This window comes from Mastacembelus armatus, chromosome 16, assembly GCF_900324485.2.
Source record: "Mastacembelus armatus chromosome 16, fMasArm1.2, whole genome shotgun sequence".
In the NCBI taxonomy this organism is placed as follows: domain Eukaryota; kingdom Metazoa; phylum Chordata; class Actinopteri; order Synbranchiformes; family Mastacembelidae; genus Mastacembelus; species Mastacembelus armatus.
In genome coordinates this window covers 23,017,589-23,032,152 of record NC_046648.1, presented here as the reverse complement: position 1 = coordinate 23,032,152, position 14,564 = coordinate 23,017,589, and the positions used below count along the sequence as shown (strand labels likewise).

General features: G+C 39.2%; 1 protein-coding gene across 5 annotated transcripts in view; it reads left to right on the top strand.

The window, feature by feature from the left end:
- crppa (CDP-L-ribitol pyrophosphorylase A) overlaps positions 1-14,564 on the top strand; it is a 65,700-nt gene that overhangs the window by 4,164 nt on the left and 46,972 nt on the right. For 3 of the 5 annotated variants that reach the window (XM_026316755.1, XM_026316756.1, XM_026316754.1), the window contains exons 3-8: positions 346-495; positions 3,270-3,374; positions 3,598-3,643; positions 4,454-4,551; positions 9,686-9,763; positions 9,970-10,062. In XM_026316755.1, coding sequence (XP_026172540.1) covers positions 346-495; positions 3,270-3,374; positions 3,598-3,643; positions 4,454-4,551; positions 9,686-9,763; positions 9,970-10,062 — 570 coding nt within the window. Of the gene's footprint in view, positions 1-345; positions 496-3,269; positions 3,375-3,597; positions 3,644-4,453; positions 4,552-9,685; positions 9,764-9,969; positions 10,063-10,400; positions 10,826-14,564 lie in introns of those variants that run through there. The other 2 variants (XM_026316757.1, XM_026316753.1) reach the window with 2 other exon arrangements.

Here is a 14,564-nt window from a genome sequence, read left to right as displayed (position 1 = left end):
ACACTGAATAGATTTTGGTCTGTTTGTAAAATAAACCTTACAACATTATTTTTGTTTTCATTTAATAGATTCTGTTTTTTTTTTTTTACCCTTTGCACTGATCTTTTAAGAAAAACTATCAGAAACACCTAAGACATGTAGAACACTGTTTTTATGCACAGTTTGCATAAAGGAAAATAGATGAGGAATTTTCTACATTGATAGTTTGTTTACTGTAACTTAGAAAACAACATATTGTCACTTATGAGAGTTCAGAGACTGTTCTTCTAAGGGCATAAATAACTTTGTCTCTACGATTGTATTAAAAACAAATACTAAAAACTGAATCCTCCTGTCTTCACCCAGGCGGCAGGAGCTATCCGACCTCTTGTTTCGACAGTAATCGCCACCACATCAGAGGGCTACCTGGATCATTCTCTGGAACGGGCCAAATACAGAGCCAGCGAGATGCCTCAGGGATTCAGATATGATGTCATCTATCAAGCCTATCAGAGGGTAGGGCCTGTGCTAACACACAGGACTGGGTTACTGCTGTGAATGTGTATTCAGAGGCTGTAATGAATGTCTTTGAGGGTGTTGTGATTTTCATTCCTTATTCCATGATGAAATGATGATATAATGTTGTGTGGAGGTTTGTTTACAACCCCAATTCCAAAAAGTTGGGACGCTGTGTAAAATCTACATAAAAGCAGAATGAAGTGATTTGCAAGTCTCATAAACCTGAATTTGGAATTGAACATTATATTACAATGGAAACTAGAAGACATTGAATGTTTAAGCTGAGAAAATGTCCCATTTTAAGAAAAAGAAGGTAATTTTGAAATTGATAGCAACAACACATAAATAATTTTGTGATGATTTTGCTGTTGATTGAATAATTTTTACTGTTAATGTGAGAGAAAAGTTTGAAAGTGCAAAATCCAGTGCTGATCACACCTCTTCCCTTTTTATTCAGTTATTATTGACCAACTGAAGATGTCATTTGTTTTCCACTTGAGGCCAAAGCAGCAGCAGCAGCAGCAGCACACTTGTTGGCCTGAGCACATGCAGCTAAAAGATGTAAAATATTTTTCCAATTACCTCTAAAAACAACACAAAAATCACAAAATGGAAAAGTCGTGTGTTGTGGGTGAAAGTTTCTTCCTCTTGGCGTCATATAATTACAAAAAAGGCCTCTCCAGACCTACAAAATGAAAGTCAGGTAAAGATTTATGTTGTAAAACCTACCCCACTTAGATGACAAAGGACTTTATGGTTCTCATATATCATAACAGACCTTTACAGTCCTTCATTGTTCCACTGATGTGCCAGAACCTGCAGGGTTTCACTGTGAAGAGCTTGTGGCATGGATGCTATCATTTTCACTCTGGGAAAGAAATGACATGTTTATATATTCTGCCACACTGCAGCAGATTAGTCTGTGGGACAAAAGTGAACAAAGACTCTGTCTGAAAAATGGTTGAAGAGCATGTTAATTGCATAGTTAAACCGATGGAATTGGTTCTCTGAATGCAGGGGCCTTAACATGCTGCTTGATATGAGACCTGAATTGCAGGAGTTGACCTTATTTATTTTTCATATATCTGAACTTGCTAATCGAACCTTGACTCCATCAGACGGGTCTTTTGAAGCCATGTTTCTTTAAGGCGGCACAAACTTTGAGCTAAGAGTGAAAGTATTCCTCCACTTGAAGCCTCATTTGTCTGTAGTTATTTTTATTCCTGGCACGTAGGATCTTCAGATTACTTTGAGAGCCTTGTTGGCTTTGGCACTTTTCAGAAAATGAGCTCACATTTAGGCTGCAATGTTGAGACCAGTCAAGTTGCAAAAATTAAGACAAACTGGGGAGGTCGATGGAGAAGGAGAAGCTTGGGTTTTTACTGAGAGCATGTCCCCCCCCTCCTCTCATTGTCCTCCTTTCAAAAGAAGAGAAAGTGTCAGGTTAGAACTGTAGGACATGTGCATGAAAAATCTCTCAGAGCTGCACATTTGTAGCTTGACGTCCATTGAGAGTAGAAGAACTTAGGGCTGAAAAAACAAAGGGGGAGACACTTTATCCAGGCCCCAGTGAAAGCTTTTGTCCTGGGAGAAAATGTTAAAGGTTAAATTACCTCAAGAAAGAGAGCGTGTTCCTCCGGTAATTCCTCACTTCAGTTTCAGGGTCCTTGGAATAAAGGAGCCCTCTCTTTTATAGCCTGATAAAATATTACCCAGGTATAATCTCAGGTATCTTGAATTAGTTTCTGTACTCTGGACTGTATTTTAAACCAAATGAGCTCATCGTTTCATTTGAAGCGAGCCTTCCCAGAAGGGAGTCAAAGCACAAAGAAACTATCACCATCACCACCAAATAAAGAAGTTTGGACATTTTTCACACGTGGAGGAGCAGCCAGTTGAAAGTGGTGCACAGTTACATGAGAAGACGTATCATGTCTTGCTGAACAATGTTTGGAAATGTCTTAAGTCTTGATAAAATTGGTCTTGCACATTTTAAATCTTATTTCAGAAAGATAAGCAGGCCAACAGTACGTCAGCCAAAGAAAACAGTATCCCCTGAAGTACCTGCTGAGAAATGTGTTGATAGCAGTGTCACTATATGCAGAGTCCAGATCGTGATATATTTTGGTTAAATACCTGAAGAAGGTTCAAGTTCAAGAACAAATTTGTCTCTGGAGAACACAGTGTTATAAATCAGAGTCACTTCATCTCTGGAATGAAGTGGTAGATCAGGGGGTCCATAGCAGGTCAAACACTAACGTGACAGAGCCCGCATGCCTCGGAACATAAAGTGAGGCCGTTCTTACATGCAGGTTTACCAGGTTGATCTTTCCAACCAATCAGTCAAAATTTATGTTGGTTGTTTCGTTGGTCTAATAAAGACTCTGGTTGAGAAGAATACATGATAACAACCACTAGATGATTCAGGTCCTCAGAGGATGCTTCATTGAGAGTTTAGGTTTTGTAGCATTTCATAAATCACTTGTGCTGGAACAAGAGTAAAGATAGTTGTTGAACTGATGTTCACAGTGATTAAAAATGTCAATGGAGCAACATGTGCTTTATAAATAGACTGTGAATATAGACAAATGTGATTGCTGTACTTTAGCAGGGGCAACAGGTGGATGCAGCACTTCCAACACTGCAGTGGAACAACATGGTGCACCACACTTCCACTGAATGTGATGGTAATACAATGTCAGCAAGTGGCCTTAGCTGCTCCTCTCTGTTGTGTCCCCTCTGTTGTGTCCCCTGTTGTGTCCCCTCTGCAGTGCACCGAGTCAGACTTCGAGTTTGGCACCGAGTGTCTACATCTGGCTCTGCAGTACTGTGGCACCAATGCCAAGCTCATCGAGGGACCGCCGACACTGTGGAAGGTGAGCTTGCCAGGAGCCTGATTTGAGTTGGGGATTGTGGATCTGGTCACACTTGGACAGCTGTATGCCGACTACTGATATATCATATGATCCCAGAAAAACACACTAATTGAAAGTGAGTGGTGCTGGCAAAAGCCTGGGACATTAAAACTAGCACCAAAGATATTGATTTTTCTATTTTGGGTCAACTGACCCTTTAAAGCCAGGTTATTTTCTCCTCCAGGTAACATACAAACGGGATCTTGCTGCTGCAGAGTCCATTATCAAAGGTGAGTTATATTCTTTATAAATGCTGCATGTGTTGTGTATGTTCAGCTTCTTTTAGGCCAGGGGTGTCAGCCATCTGTGAATCCTATGGAGAGCATCCATAGTCAGGACAAAGGAGACGATCCCAGTCTGAGGAGCAGAAATAAAAACAGCCCAGTATTTCACACTGCCTGCACCCGGACCAACAATCTGTTTGATGACACAAGGTGCACTGTGATTATTCCCAGAGCTTCTGATCTGAATGAATTCACTATGTTGTGGAGGAAATTTGTCATCTGTCAAAATTTGTAAACTGTGAAGTGCTTCTGTTTGTGTTTCTGTCTGCACACACACACACACACACACACACACACACACACTTCTGTGTGGTTTACACATGGCTGTGTGTATCTTGTTGAAGTGTGTGCGTGTTAAGTTGATTTCTAAACAGATGACTTTCAAGTAATGTCCTCAGCTGTTTGCATCTGTGAATGAGACGACCCCATGAAAACATAAAACGTTCCATCACATAAACCCTCCTGCACCCAAATGGCTCTATAATAATAACCTGTTGTCCTTTTTAGCTAGACAGTCCGACCAACAGCTGATCCTAGCAGGCAGTAAACAGTAGTCATGATGTCCTAATTATACTTTCAATATTACTTAAATCTAGTTATCTGTTTTTTCCCCCCTTGTTTATTCAGTTAGAAATGCTGTGGAGCTTCTCCAGTGGACACTACTGACGGCACCAGACAAACTGTTTACAAGATTTGTGTTCTTACCGGTGTTGGTAAAGCAGCTATCACAACCAATCACATGTCATTCTGTTTCAGAGACTCTGTCACGGTCGGCCTGTATCGTCACAGGAGGATCAGCTCAAGCTGCGGCTCTGGCCGACGCCCTCCAGAAGGCCGTTGGAGCTCTGGACATGGTAAGAGGGTGGCACTAACAGCTGATTAAAATGTTGGCTGTGTTGATGGCAGCATTACTGAAGATCCCCAGGTGTGTTAACCATTTGATCCCAACCTGTGCCTCAAGTCCCCTCATAAGCTTTATGGTAGCTCCATGTGGGTGGCCTGGTTGTGAGACTTGCCTTTTGCAGTCACACCTCTAATGTCTGGGACATCCACACTCCTCATTTTCTCCTCACATCCTCCACCTCCACCTCTCCCTCCCCTGCTGCAGGAGCGCAGATGGCAGTCATATTCATGTTTTGTGGGAGTTCATTTGATTAATTGAGTGTTTAGTGATGAGGTCTTGCTTTCTCCTTCATGCAGTTACCACCTCAGCTTAGTCAAACGTGACAAGCTCCCAGTCTCCAGCACAGTTCATATCCCTACCTTTCACTCCTAATCTTTTCTGGGCACATCAAATTCCCATGTTGTTTTCATCCCATGTTACAAACATACTCCATTAAATTTGCAAAATTGTTCTTAATAGACAATGGAAAACAATATCCATATGCAAAACAGTAACACATGACAGTTGGAGGTATTAAATCTGACGGCAGAGACCACACTGAGGTTCCTTCACTTCAACAACTGACAGGTTTCCCTTGAGCAAGCCACAAAACCTGCAACTCCAACAAATGTTCATCTTTCTTTAAAAAGGAGGAAGAAGAATGAGTGTCACATAATGTTAAAAATGCCTGTACAGTCTTACTTCAGTTTGTCAGCTCTGAAACAAATAGCTTTCTATAGCTCATGATCTCTTTTGGCTTGAAAAGGCAGCTATGAACAGTCTGTAGTTGTTCCCTAGTGGAGGACAGGAGCATCAGGCGGTTTAGCTTCAATGAATTCCAGTTACCCTGAGTCACAGCAAAGTTGTCCAACCACTTTTTCAGTGTAATTTCTGTCTCTGTTGCAGTTGTTGTTGATCTTATATGTTGTTTCATGCAAAATATTTGAATTGGACCTCTCTGATTTTGAACTGGATTCCTGTTTTATTCTGTGTTAATGTGAAGAGCCTTGTAAACAAAAACAATCAAACTAAATTGAAACTCACTGTGTCACTGTGTGATGTGAACGAAATAATCGCAGTGTTAAGTTGAATCAACACATCTCTAACAAACAGCATTGTGGGCTTCACAAAACATGAGGGGACTTTTGTATTCAGATTAGACTCCACTCCTTTTCATGATACTGTGTCGACACCCCTGTATGTGCTTATATTTCACACCCACTCCCACACATGGTTTCATGTATAGAACCATTTTTCCTGGCTCATTCTGATTATTTATATATATATATATTCATTCCCTGGGTATAGATGTTAACAGTTGAAAGGAGGGACAGATCACACCGCAACGTGTGTTTTCATGTTCTGCAGTGATCCAAACAGTCCATCCTCCTTTAAACTCACTCCAAGCCCTTCATCAGTCAGTGTCATACGAGCAAATCTCTCTCTCTCCAGTGCTGGACCAGGCCCCAGAGTTGGATTGGGGTTGGTGTCGGCCTCCTTAGATCGGCTGATTGGAGCCATTCCTGCCTGTGCTCAGGTGGCCAGTGGGGCTGAGTGTGTTTCCGGTGCATGTGTTCGGAACCAGATACATCCTTTTCAGGGAGTGTGGGAGGGAGGAGGAAGGGATGAGGAGATGAAAGGCCAGTGGAAGAAGCGGAAGATGAAGAATTACCTTTGTCCAAGTGCCACTATGTGAATCTAATACAGGGATAAATAAGGGTGGGCCGCCTTAGCTCAGCTGAAGACTGACAGTGTAGCTTCTGTGTGTTTGCCGGGCTGCAGTTAGTAAGAATACCATTAAGGGATTTTCTCTGCAGGATGTTATCTGAGAGACACATTTGGTCCAGTTTAAATCCAGGCTTACAGAGAAAAGGGAAAGTTGTCAGTTGATTTGTAATATATACAAAAATGAATTTGTCAGGTTAACTCCTGAAAATACCACAGCCAACCTACACACTTTCTTTTTGAACTTTGAGTTTGTTAATCTGCTTTTATTTGGGGAAATTTCACTATATGTGCTGCTCTGTTCTTACTGTAACACCCTGTTCACTTTATGAAGTTGCCCAAATTAAGACCTGAAAGCTTCTGAGTGTCCTCACTGGTGCAGTAATATTTCTGTATATCAAACAGGCAATGAGTCAATATATTTAAAAAAAAAAAAAAAAAATCATAATGTGGTTATCAGTGCCAAAACCACCATAATATAAGAGTGAACCACTAAATATACAGTAAACTAAATATACAGTACTTTTCATTTATTAAAATGAATAACACAATCTCTATTTAACCTTCATTGTTGGAAACTGAGATTGAGGTTTGTTTCTAACAAGCAGTTTACAAGGCTAATTCAGCAAAACTGTGTGATTAGTTATGATGTCCTTTGCAATGACATGAATTAATTAGTATTTTTCCACTGTCTGTTCATAATTTAAACAACATTTTTTTGTAGTCTCCCATAGTTAGCTGCTGAAGATAAGAGCTGTCATTAATGGCGAAAATATAATCAAGATATTTTCAGTGGAAGGATAAATGGTATCTCAACTGTGATTTTTGGCCTAATGGAAATGTCTTATTTGACAAAATATTACATAAGCAGTAAATAGGAATAGTGGAAAAGGGATATCACAAATAGTAAAACATAAACCAGTCAGTTTTGTTGTGAAAAGCACTAAATCACAGGTTGAAAACCTTTTTTATATACATGTTCTGCCACATTTAAACCACTTCTTGTAGTCTCACACCTTTTTCCCTTCCTTTCCTAATGTAATTACAAGACTATTGTGATTCTGCAGCATAGCCTTGCAAAGTGAGTGGATGTTTTATGGGCACATAAAGAAGGATTTGCTTTCTTCTTCTTCTTCTTTTTTTTAAAGCCAAATCACCCTCTCTGCACGTTCCCCTATGCTGGAATGCCTTTTATCTTGATGTATGATATTTTCATATTCATTTGACATCAAAGAGAATCCTCAGACACATGTATCAGTTTAGTAAAGGTTTTTAGTGATTAACCTACAAGGGTCATTTATAGGTTATTTAGACAAATCCCAAGAAGGCAACAGGAAATTATTCTTTTCTTTTTTTTAGTCATCCACTGATAATTAATATGTTCCATCCGAGATTTATAAGCAAACACTTACGGACCAAATGTGCTTTTAGAGTTGAAAATGGAAATGAATATGATTATGGTACCATGGATAAACCTTCCATACACTGCAGCTTGTAGCTACTATTACTTTTCTAGGTTGATGCCAAGAAACAAATGAAATAAAACGACTCTATCAGATATAATAATTTTCATTTCTTTCTGAAACTAGCCCAGCACTTGTGAAAATCCTGCTGCCTGTCTGCCAAGAAACCTGGCAGAAAACACTATATTAAATCTGTTTAGCCACACTAGTAAACACGGAAATAGATCCAAATCCACTACATGGATTGACTCAAAACTTGGTACAGACCTTCACAGTTTATGACTGGAGAGCCCTCAGCCTTTTGTTCTTGCACCGTCATGAGTTTGAACAACCAACAGATGCACTGTCATGAAATTTTAAGTCAAATGTTGTCAGTTACGTTGGTTTATCAGCAGATATCTTCAAAAATAACATTTACATCAGCCTCAACTGCACGTTTGTCCACTGACATAAAAAAGATCAGCATGTTAGCACTGTCATTGTCAGCACATTAACATGCTGAAGACTGTGTTTAGTTCAAAGCACCACTGTTCCTAGAAAAATCATTAAAAAGAATTATTTTTAATATATAACATTCGCTGAACATCTACTGTGACTCTTTGACTATATCTAGAGTTTTACCTGCCCAGCAACAAATGATGGGCATACAAAGTTAGCTACTAGCTACATAAAGGAGCAGTGTCTTATCTGGGCAGAACCTCAACAGCAAGTTAGTGCTAATGTTGCTTTGTGATTGCTGGGAGTGTTAGTTTGTGGCAGCTTGCTAAAACATTTGCCATTATAACATTATATAATATGTAAAAGTTGCATTGCAGCTTTATGGACTCCCTGCATGTTTAAGTACCACATTATTTTAATTAGATCCATTCACAAAAAAATTTGTAAAATTTGTTCTCTTCTTTAACTCATTTGGATTTCATATCATTGCTGTGAAACAGATTTTTTTCTTCTGTACTTGGAGTGATTTGGTCATCGACCCTCCAGCTTCTTGGCCGTTCGGGGCAAGCTGAAATTTAAATAAACATTCCTACTCTGGGATCTCATGCCCAACCTGGTTTAGATCATGCCAAGTCTGCAAATCTACGTTTCAGACTGAAATGGTTTTGCTCCTGAAGTCATGGGCCGTTATCTTTCAAGATCAATTAGCCCTGCAACATATGTTTCTCATAACCATTTTGCATTTCCAATTAGTTTCTGTTATTTAATGGGTAGAACAAATGTTTTTCAATGCCAAAGTCAAACTCTGAATGTTTATTTCTGTGTTTGTTTCCTGTGTGTGTGAAATCGTAGTGCCAGGCTGTAATTAGAAGCAAAACAACAAAGATGAATGTGAAACGGACATGTTGGACAAGACGTACCGTCCCGTTGTCTCATGTCACTCCGGTGCCAGTGTCAAAACTGGATGGAAAGATCAGGACCTAAACGTCCTGGTCCTTTGACTAAAAAAGCTTTTATGATTCTTGGCTGTACGTTGGCCTTCGACTCAATTTGCAGCGTAATGAATTTTAAGTTGGCTTGTGTATGATTGCTGTTCCCTTCTGCATATGACAAAACATCCCTGCCAGTTCAGAAGTATAAAGGAACCCAGAAACAGTTTATTTTTTTACCTCTTTCATTTGTTCTAATAAGCTACTGATTACAGTTGATGGAAATAAGCCTCTCAGTTGCGTTCTCCCTTATTTCTAATTATAAGATGATTCATAGCAGGAAAGCAGGTGGGTGTACTGTCGTGCTAAATGATTGAAGAAGTGGCTGAAACAGAAACCAGAAGGCTCTGGGCCTCTTGAGCACTGAAGTCAATCAGTCACGAAACATCAGATGCATTAGGACCCTGGTACTGCAGCACCTGCTTTAAATGCCATCACTCACTCAGAGTAGAAGCAGAATATTTTAGATCAGAGTATCTCTGTGTTACAGGAGCTGGACATTATTCCAGAACTGAAGGGAGACAACGGCAGGTATCTGTTAAAGGAGTGGAACTTCATCCAAGTTTCTGTGAGTTCACATATTAAGCACAATTTTTTATTTTTTTTCCCAAGAAATAAAAACACACCAGTGTGAATATTCATGATCTGTCCCAGCCAGATGTTCAGATTTCCTAAAAGCTCCTAGCATACTTTTTATCTTGCTCGATATCATGAAGAAAATTGAATATTTTCTGTAAAGGTTCTTATCTAGTTTCGGATTTCCTTGGTCTCCAGGTCAGTCATCCCTGCCTGTCTGGGGTGGATGCACTACTGGCAGATTTGGAGGCAGCGAATCGCGCTCTTCTCCACCCGCTCGTTGTCATTTGGGTGAGTTCACACAAAGATGCTGAAAATATGGGTTTACAAACAAAGATAAAACTGTCTCAAGTTCATGCTGTATACTATCTGTATACACACTAATAATCATAATGCAGTATTTCAGGATAGTGCCCAAGAAAATCAATATAACCACTGTGCACTGACTGGACATGACACCTGTTACAACAGATGGCCTCAAAAAGTCGACTTTTAAATGTCACCATGAGCTAAACTTTCTCTAGGAATTAATTTTGCCAGTATGTTATCAATCTAAATGTTATTGATTCTCCTTATTGATCTAATAATATCATGTATCAGTATATTTATTGGTTTGCCTTTATTTACAGAAAATCTTCATAAAATTGATTTTTAAAAATCATTTCAGAGGAACGTTTGTTTCATGGCAATTCATCCAAATGCTGGGACCAAAGTGGTGGAGCCCTTGCAATTATAAAGGCAAAACTGCTGCTGTGACTAGAAATACATCCAATAATGAAAATCACCTACTGTCAGATATGTCCTACACTCGCCACATTTCTGTCTCTATTGTTTGCTGTGATCTGGTTGTTTTTGTTGTCTGGAAATCAAATTTGTAAATCGGTGAAGGAGGGAATGCAGAGCTGTCAGGACTACAGGAGTTGTCCAGTTTCAACTGCACGGGAACTGTTGCATGCAAAGTTACAGGAAAAGCCACGTCATTTCTTGAATTTGTAAAAGCCGACTGTCCTTTTAACTTCTTTAATTTAAATTTTACACCCTAAGGCCCGCTGCCAAAATAAAGCTTGGTAATGAGGCCAGCAGAACCTGGGAAGGCTGCACTTTATGCTGTGGTGTGTGTGTGTTTTACCAAAAAAAAGTGTAAATGTCACACAGTGTTACTTGATTAAAGTCCTGCCTTTATTTCTGTTAGGTATGTTCTGCAATCCGTAAGTTCACACATAGCAGGTTTCATTAGTTCAGGATCTGCATGTCTCACCAGAGCTAAAGCGTCTGTGTAAATCTCAGAGAAAAGGGTAAAGACGAGCAGTAAGACGTCAGCCCAGTAAGAACAGTGTGTGTTCCTCAGTGCGCAAGTTAAAGTAAAATCAATAAGTTCTTAAAGTTTATGCCCCGTTTTCTGTTTCTGACATTGAGGCCAAACAGCAGGGATTACATTCATTTAGGATCTGATTAGCGTTACTTTGAAAGGACGCACAGGAAGTATTTTCTTCAAAATAACTATGAAGTAATTATTCATTAGTATGAGCACTAATTGCAGCCATGAACGGACGAGAAAAGCTGTGTGTTAGTGCAACAACACAACACAAACTCCTGCCCACAGTGTTTGTTGTAATACAATATAAATTACAGATGTTTGTGTCTGTGAAATCTGTATCTGTTAACTGCAAAAGATAAGATCTGATCATACTCGCTTGGCATTCAACCCTAAAATGCTCTTAAAACTTAAAAGTCGATCTGCAGCCATATATGGTGAGACACAGTGATCTCAGTGATTTTATACCTGTTTACAATATTGCATATTTATTTTTTTGGAGTTCAGGTTTTACACACAGACAGGACCTGATGGCTCCGTTTCTATTTCAGTAGAATCAGAGAAGTGTAAAAGCAGCAGTGTGAGTGATTATACTTGGAAAAACTCTTATTAGCTTTTTGTGGTTAAATGGCTTTTAAATCTCAAATATTTCTGTGCAAACCTGTGAGGGAAGCCTCTAAAAGTTTGCAGTGGTGAAACAGATGGCATCAGGTTTTGATCAGACTGTTTCTCTAGTCAGTATATAAACAGCTACTGTAGGCCCGTGTGCTCTGGATGTTGACTGAGGCAGAGATCATTTCCCACACTTTGAATGAACTTTTCTTTGCATGCTCATGAATGCTGACATCTGGCATGGAAAGGATTCAGTTTCGTCGTGAGACATGCACAACATGGCGAGCCAAACTTTTTCTTTTCTTCTGCTTGTAAAAATGTCACCTGGAGTCCACCTTGAGTCTCCCGAGGAGCCCCGTAGCTGTTTGGAAACCGTACACCTCCCAGGAGAGCTCTGCAGCTCAGCCGCGCTAACTGCTCAGCCTGCTTCGAACATCCAGAGAAACCAAACGCCACAGCAGTCTGATCAAATCTGCTGCGAGGATCAGCTTAAACATTTTAAGCACGACCCTGACACAGAGCTTTGGCGTTTACTCTGTCCAGTAACCTAACCATAACACCAGTGATCGGTCTTTTAAGTCAAATAAAAAAATGCAGACTCATTTCTGCTTCCACCTTCTCAAATATTGCAAAGTGAACACTGTTGGAGTAAACCATTAACAGATTATTTGAAAATATAAACAGAAATAATTGATAACAAGCATATTCATTTAGTTTATTTAAAGAAAGTCAGATTAAAAGTTACTATATCCCTGAAGTACATTTGAAAAGAAGAGAAAACCGTGTTCTACCATCAGATCACACAAGAGTTTCATTTACCCTTCTTGTCTAATTGGATTTCATGGTCACATTTCAATAGACTTCTGTGAACTTGTGACTGTGAGAAACATGAAACGTTCATTTCATGCAGTTTTTTTTTTTTTAAGCAGTAGGTTGTTGTTAGATTGCACATGTACCTTGTTATTTATCACAGTTTTGGTCACATGGTAGCGATCAGTGGAGGGATAAGTGAGTTTCAAGTATAGGTGGTGGCCTGAGGACAGAGAAGCAGACTTGCTTGATGAAGGTCCCTGTTTCAGACAGAAAATTAGGTGTTATGGCCTGGAGAAAAGCATTCAAAGAAAGAAGCCCATGTTGTTGATATTACCACTTCTTGTCTTATGCTGTTGGGGTTCATACATCTTTGATTGATGTGTACTTTAGGAGATTTTTCCATTATGTTAAAACCACAAAAATGCTTTTTTTCTGCTGCTCATTACTGACTGGTGGGTTAAAAGCCTACGTCCCAACACTTCAAAGATATTTCCAGTCAACAGTTTAACCACCGCTCTAAATCAGTGAGTAGGGTGTGAAAAAAAATGGAGTGATACTGTTGCGGCAAATAACCTTGTGTGGGCAATAAAGAGAGAGACAGTCTCTTTCAGAATGTATTTCTTGCAAGAAAGGAGCAGAACAGAATAGAACACAATCAATCAGAGTCTCCAGTTGCTCAGCTCCTACTGGGCTGAGGCCTCTACTTATACAGACATGCAAAGTAAATGCAAATAATCACTCACATAATCAGATAATTAAGTCTTTACTTCCCTGTTCTAATATAAAGTTATTCCCTAATAAGGCTGTATTCAAAACCCTCCATCCTGGGCCTGCTCTCTTATACTTGTCCCTTCCTCACACCTGGTGTCCTAAGGAACCTTTCTCCCAGATACTCCTCACCAACATCCTCGAGAACACTGTGTCCCTCAGTGCCAGACTATACTGGGTCAGGACGAACATAAACATAAGATATGATCATGAAAAAGCAAGACATCTATGAGCTCCTGAAAATGAAAACCTGTGAATACAAGTAAAAATTAAGAACTAATGAAAGAGAAATAATAAAAATCATAATCAGTAAGAATAATCAATCACTGAAAATCATTTTTCCTTTACATGCCAGTGTTTCACACTCTTACTATCCACATCACCAGCAAATGAAAGATTACCCAAACTACACACAAAATAATAAAAAAAAAAAAAATGAAAATGAAAGGTGGATAAATTTAGATTATTTTATTAATCTCCAAATAATATTGAATTTTCTTTTACAATAAACCTGCTAATTTGTAGATCTCTCCTTCTTACCATTCCAGTAAACCTCTGTGTTAGCATGTATTTAAATGAATATGATTATTACTATTACTGTAGTTATAACTGAGAACAAAACATCCTTTGTGGCTTTAACATAAATAAAATAATTCTTTATTTGTTTAAGTCATGCTGTTGTGTCACTTTGTACTTTAGATCTCACCAGTTTATATTCACTGATGTGCAGAATAATCAGTCTTCAAACTATCTAATGATAGCAAACATCTGATCTGATGCTGCAGTGTAAGTGTTATAATTGCATATTTTGAGCAGATTTGAAATGTTGCTCTCTGTCTCAGTTTTTAAGGATGTGCGAGAACAATTGTGATGGATAAATCTTGATGTAAGGTTGTGTCAGTGGGGCTGTTACAGAGGTTGCCTAAGCTCTGGATAAGGATGACACAGTAACATGAACTGATGAGTCTGGATTATATTGCCCTAATTAGAGAAAATAAACCCTAAAGGTCTGACAGATTCACCACTGAATTAAAAAGTCATTTTATCCTCAAGACAGGGCTGTGCATCAACCAACCTGTGTTTACTCTTGGCACAACAAAGCGCGTGCTTCCCAAATCCTCGACGAACACAACCTAAAGTCAACAGGCCTATTGAGTTGCAACAAGTTAAAACGATTGCTTGAACAATCAGCAGTAATTGCTTCAAAAAAGGGGGCGTAATTGCTGTTCTGTAAAGAGATCCTCACCATTGGCAAGCATGTTCTGATTCAGCGCGGTGGTCTTTG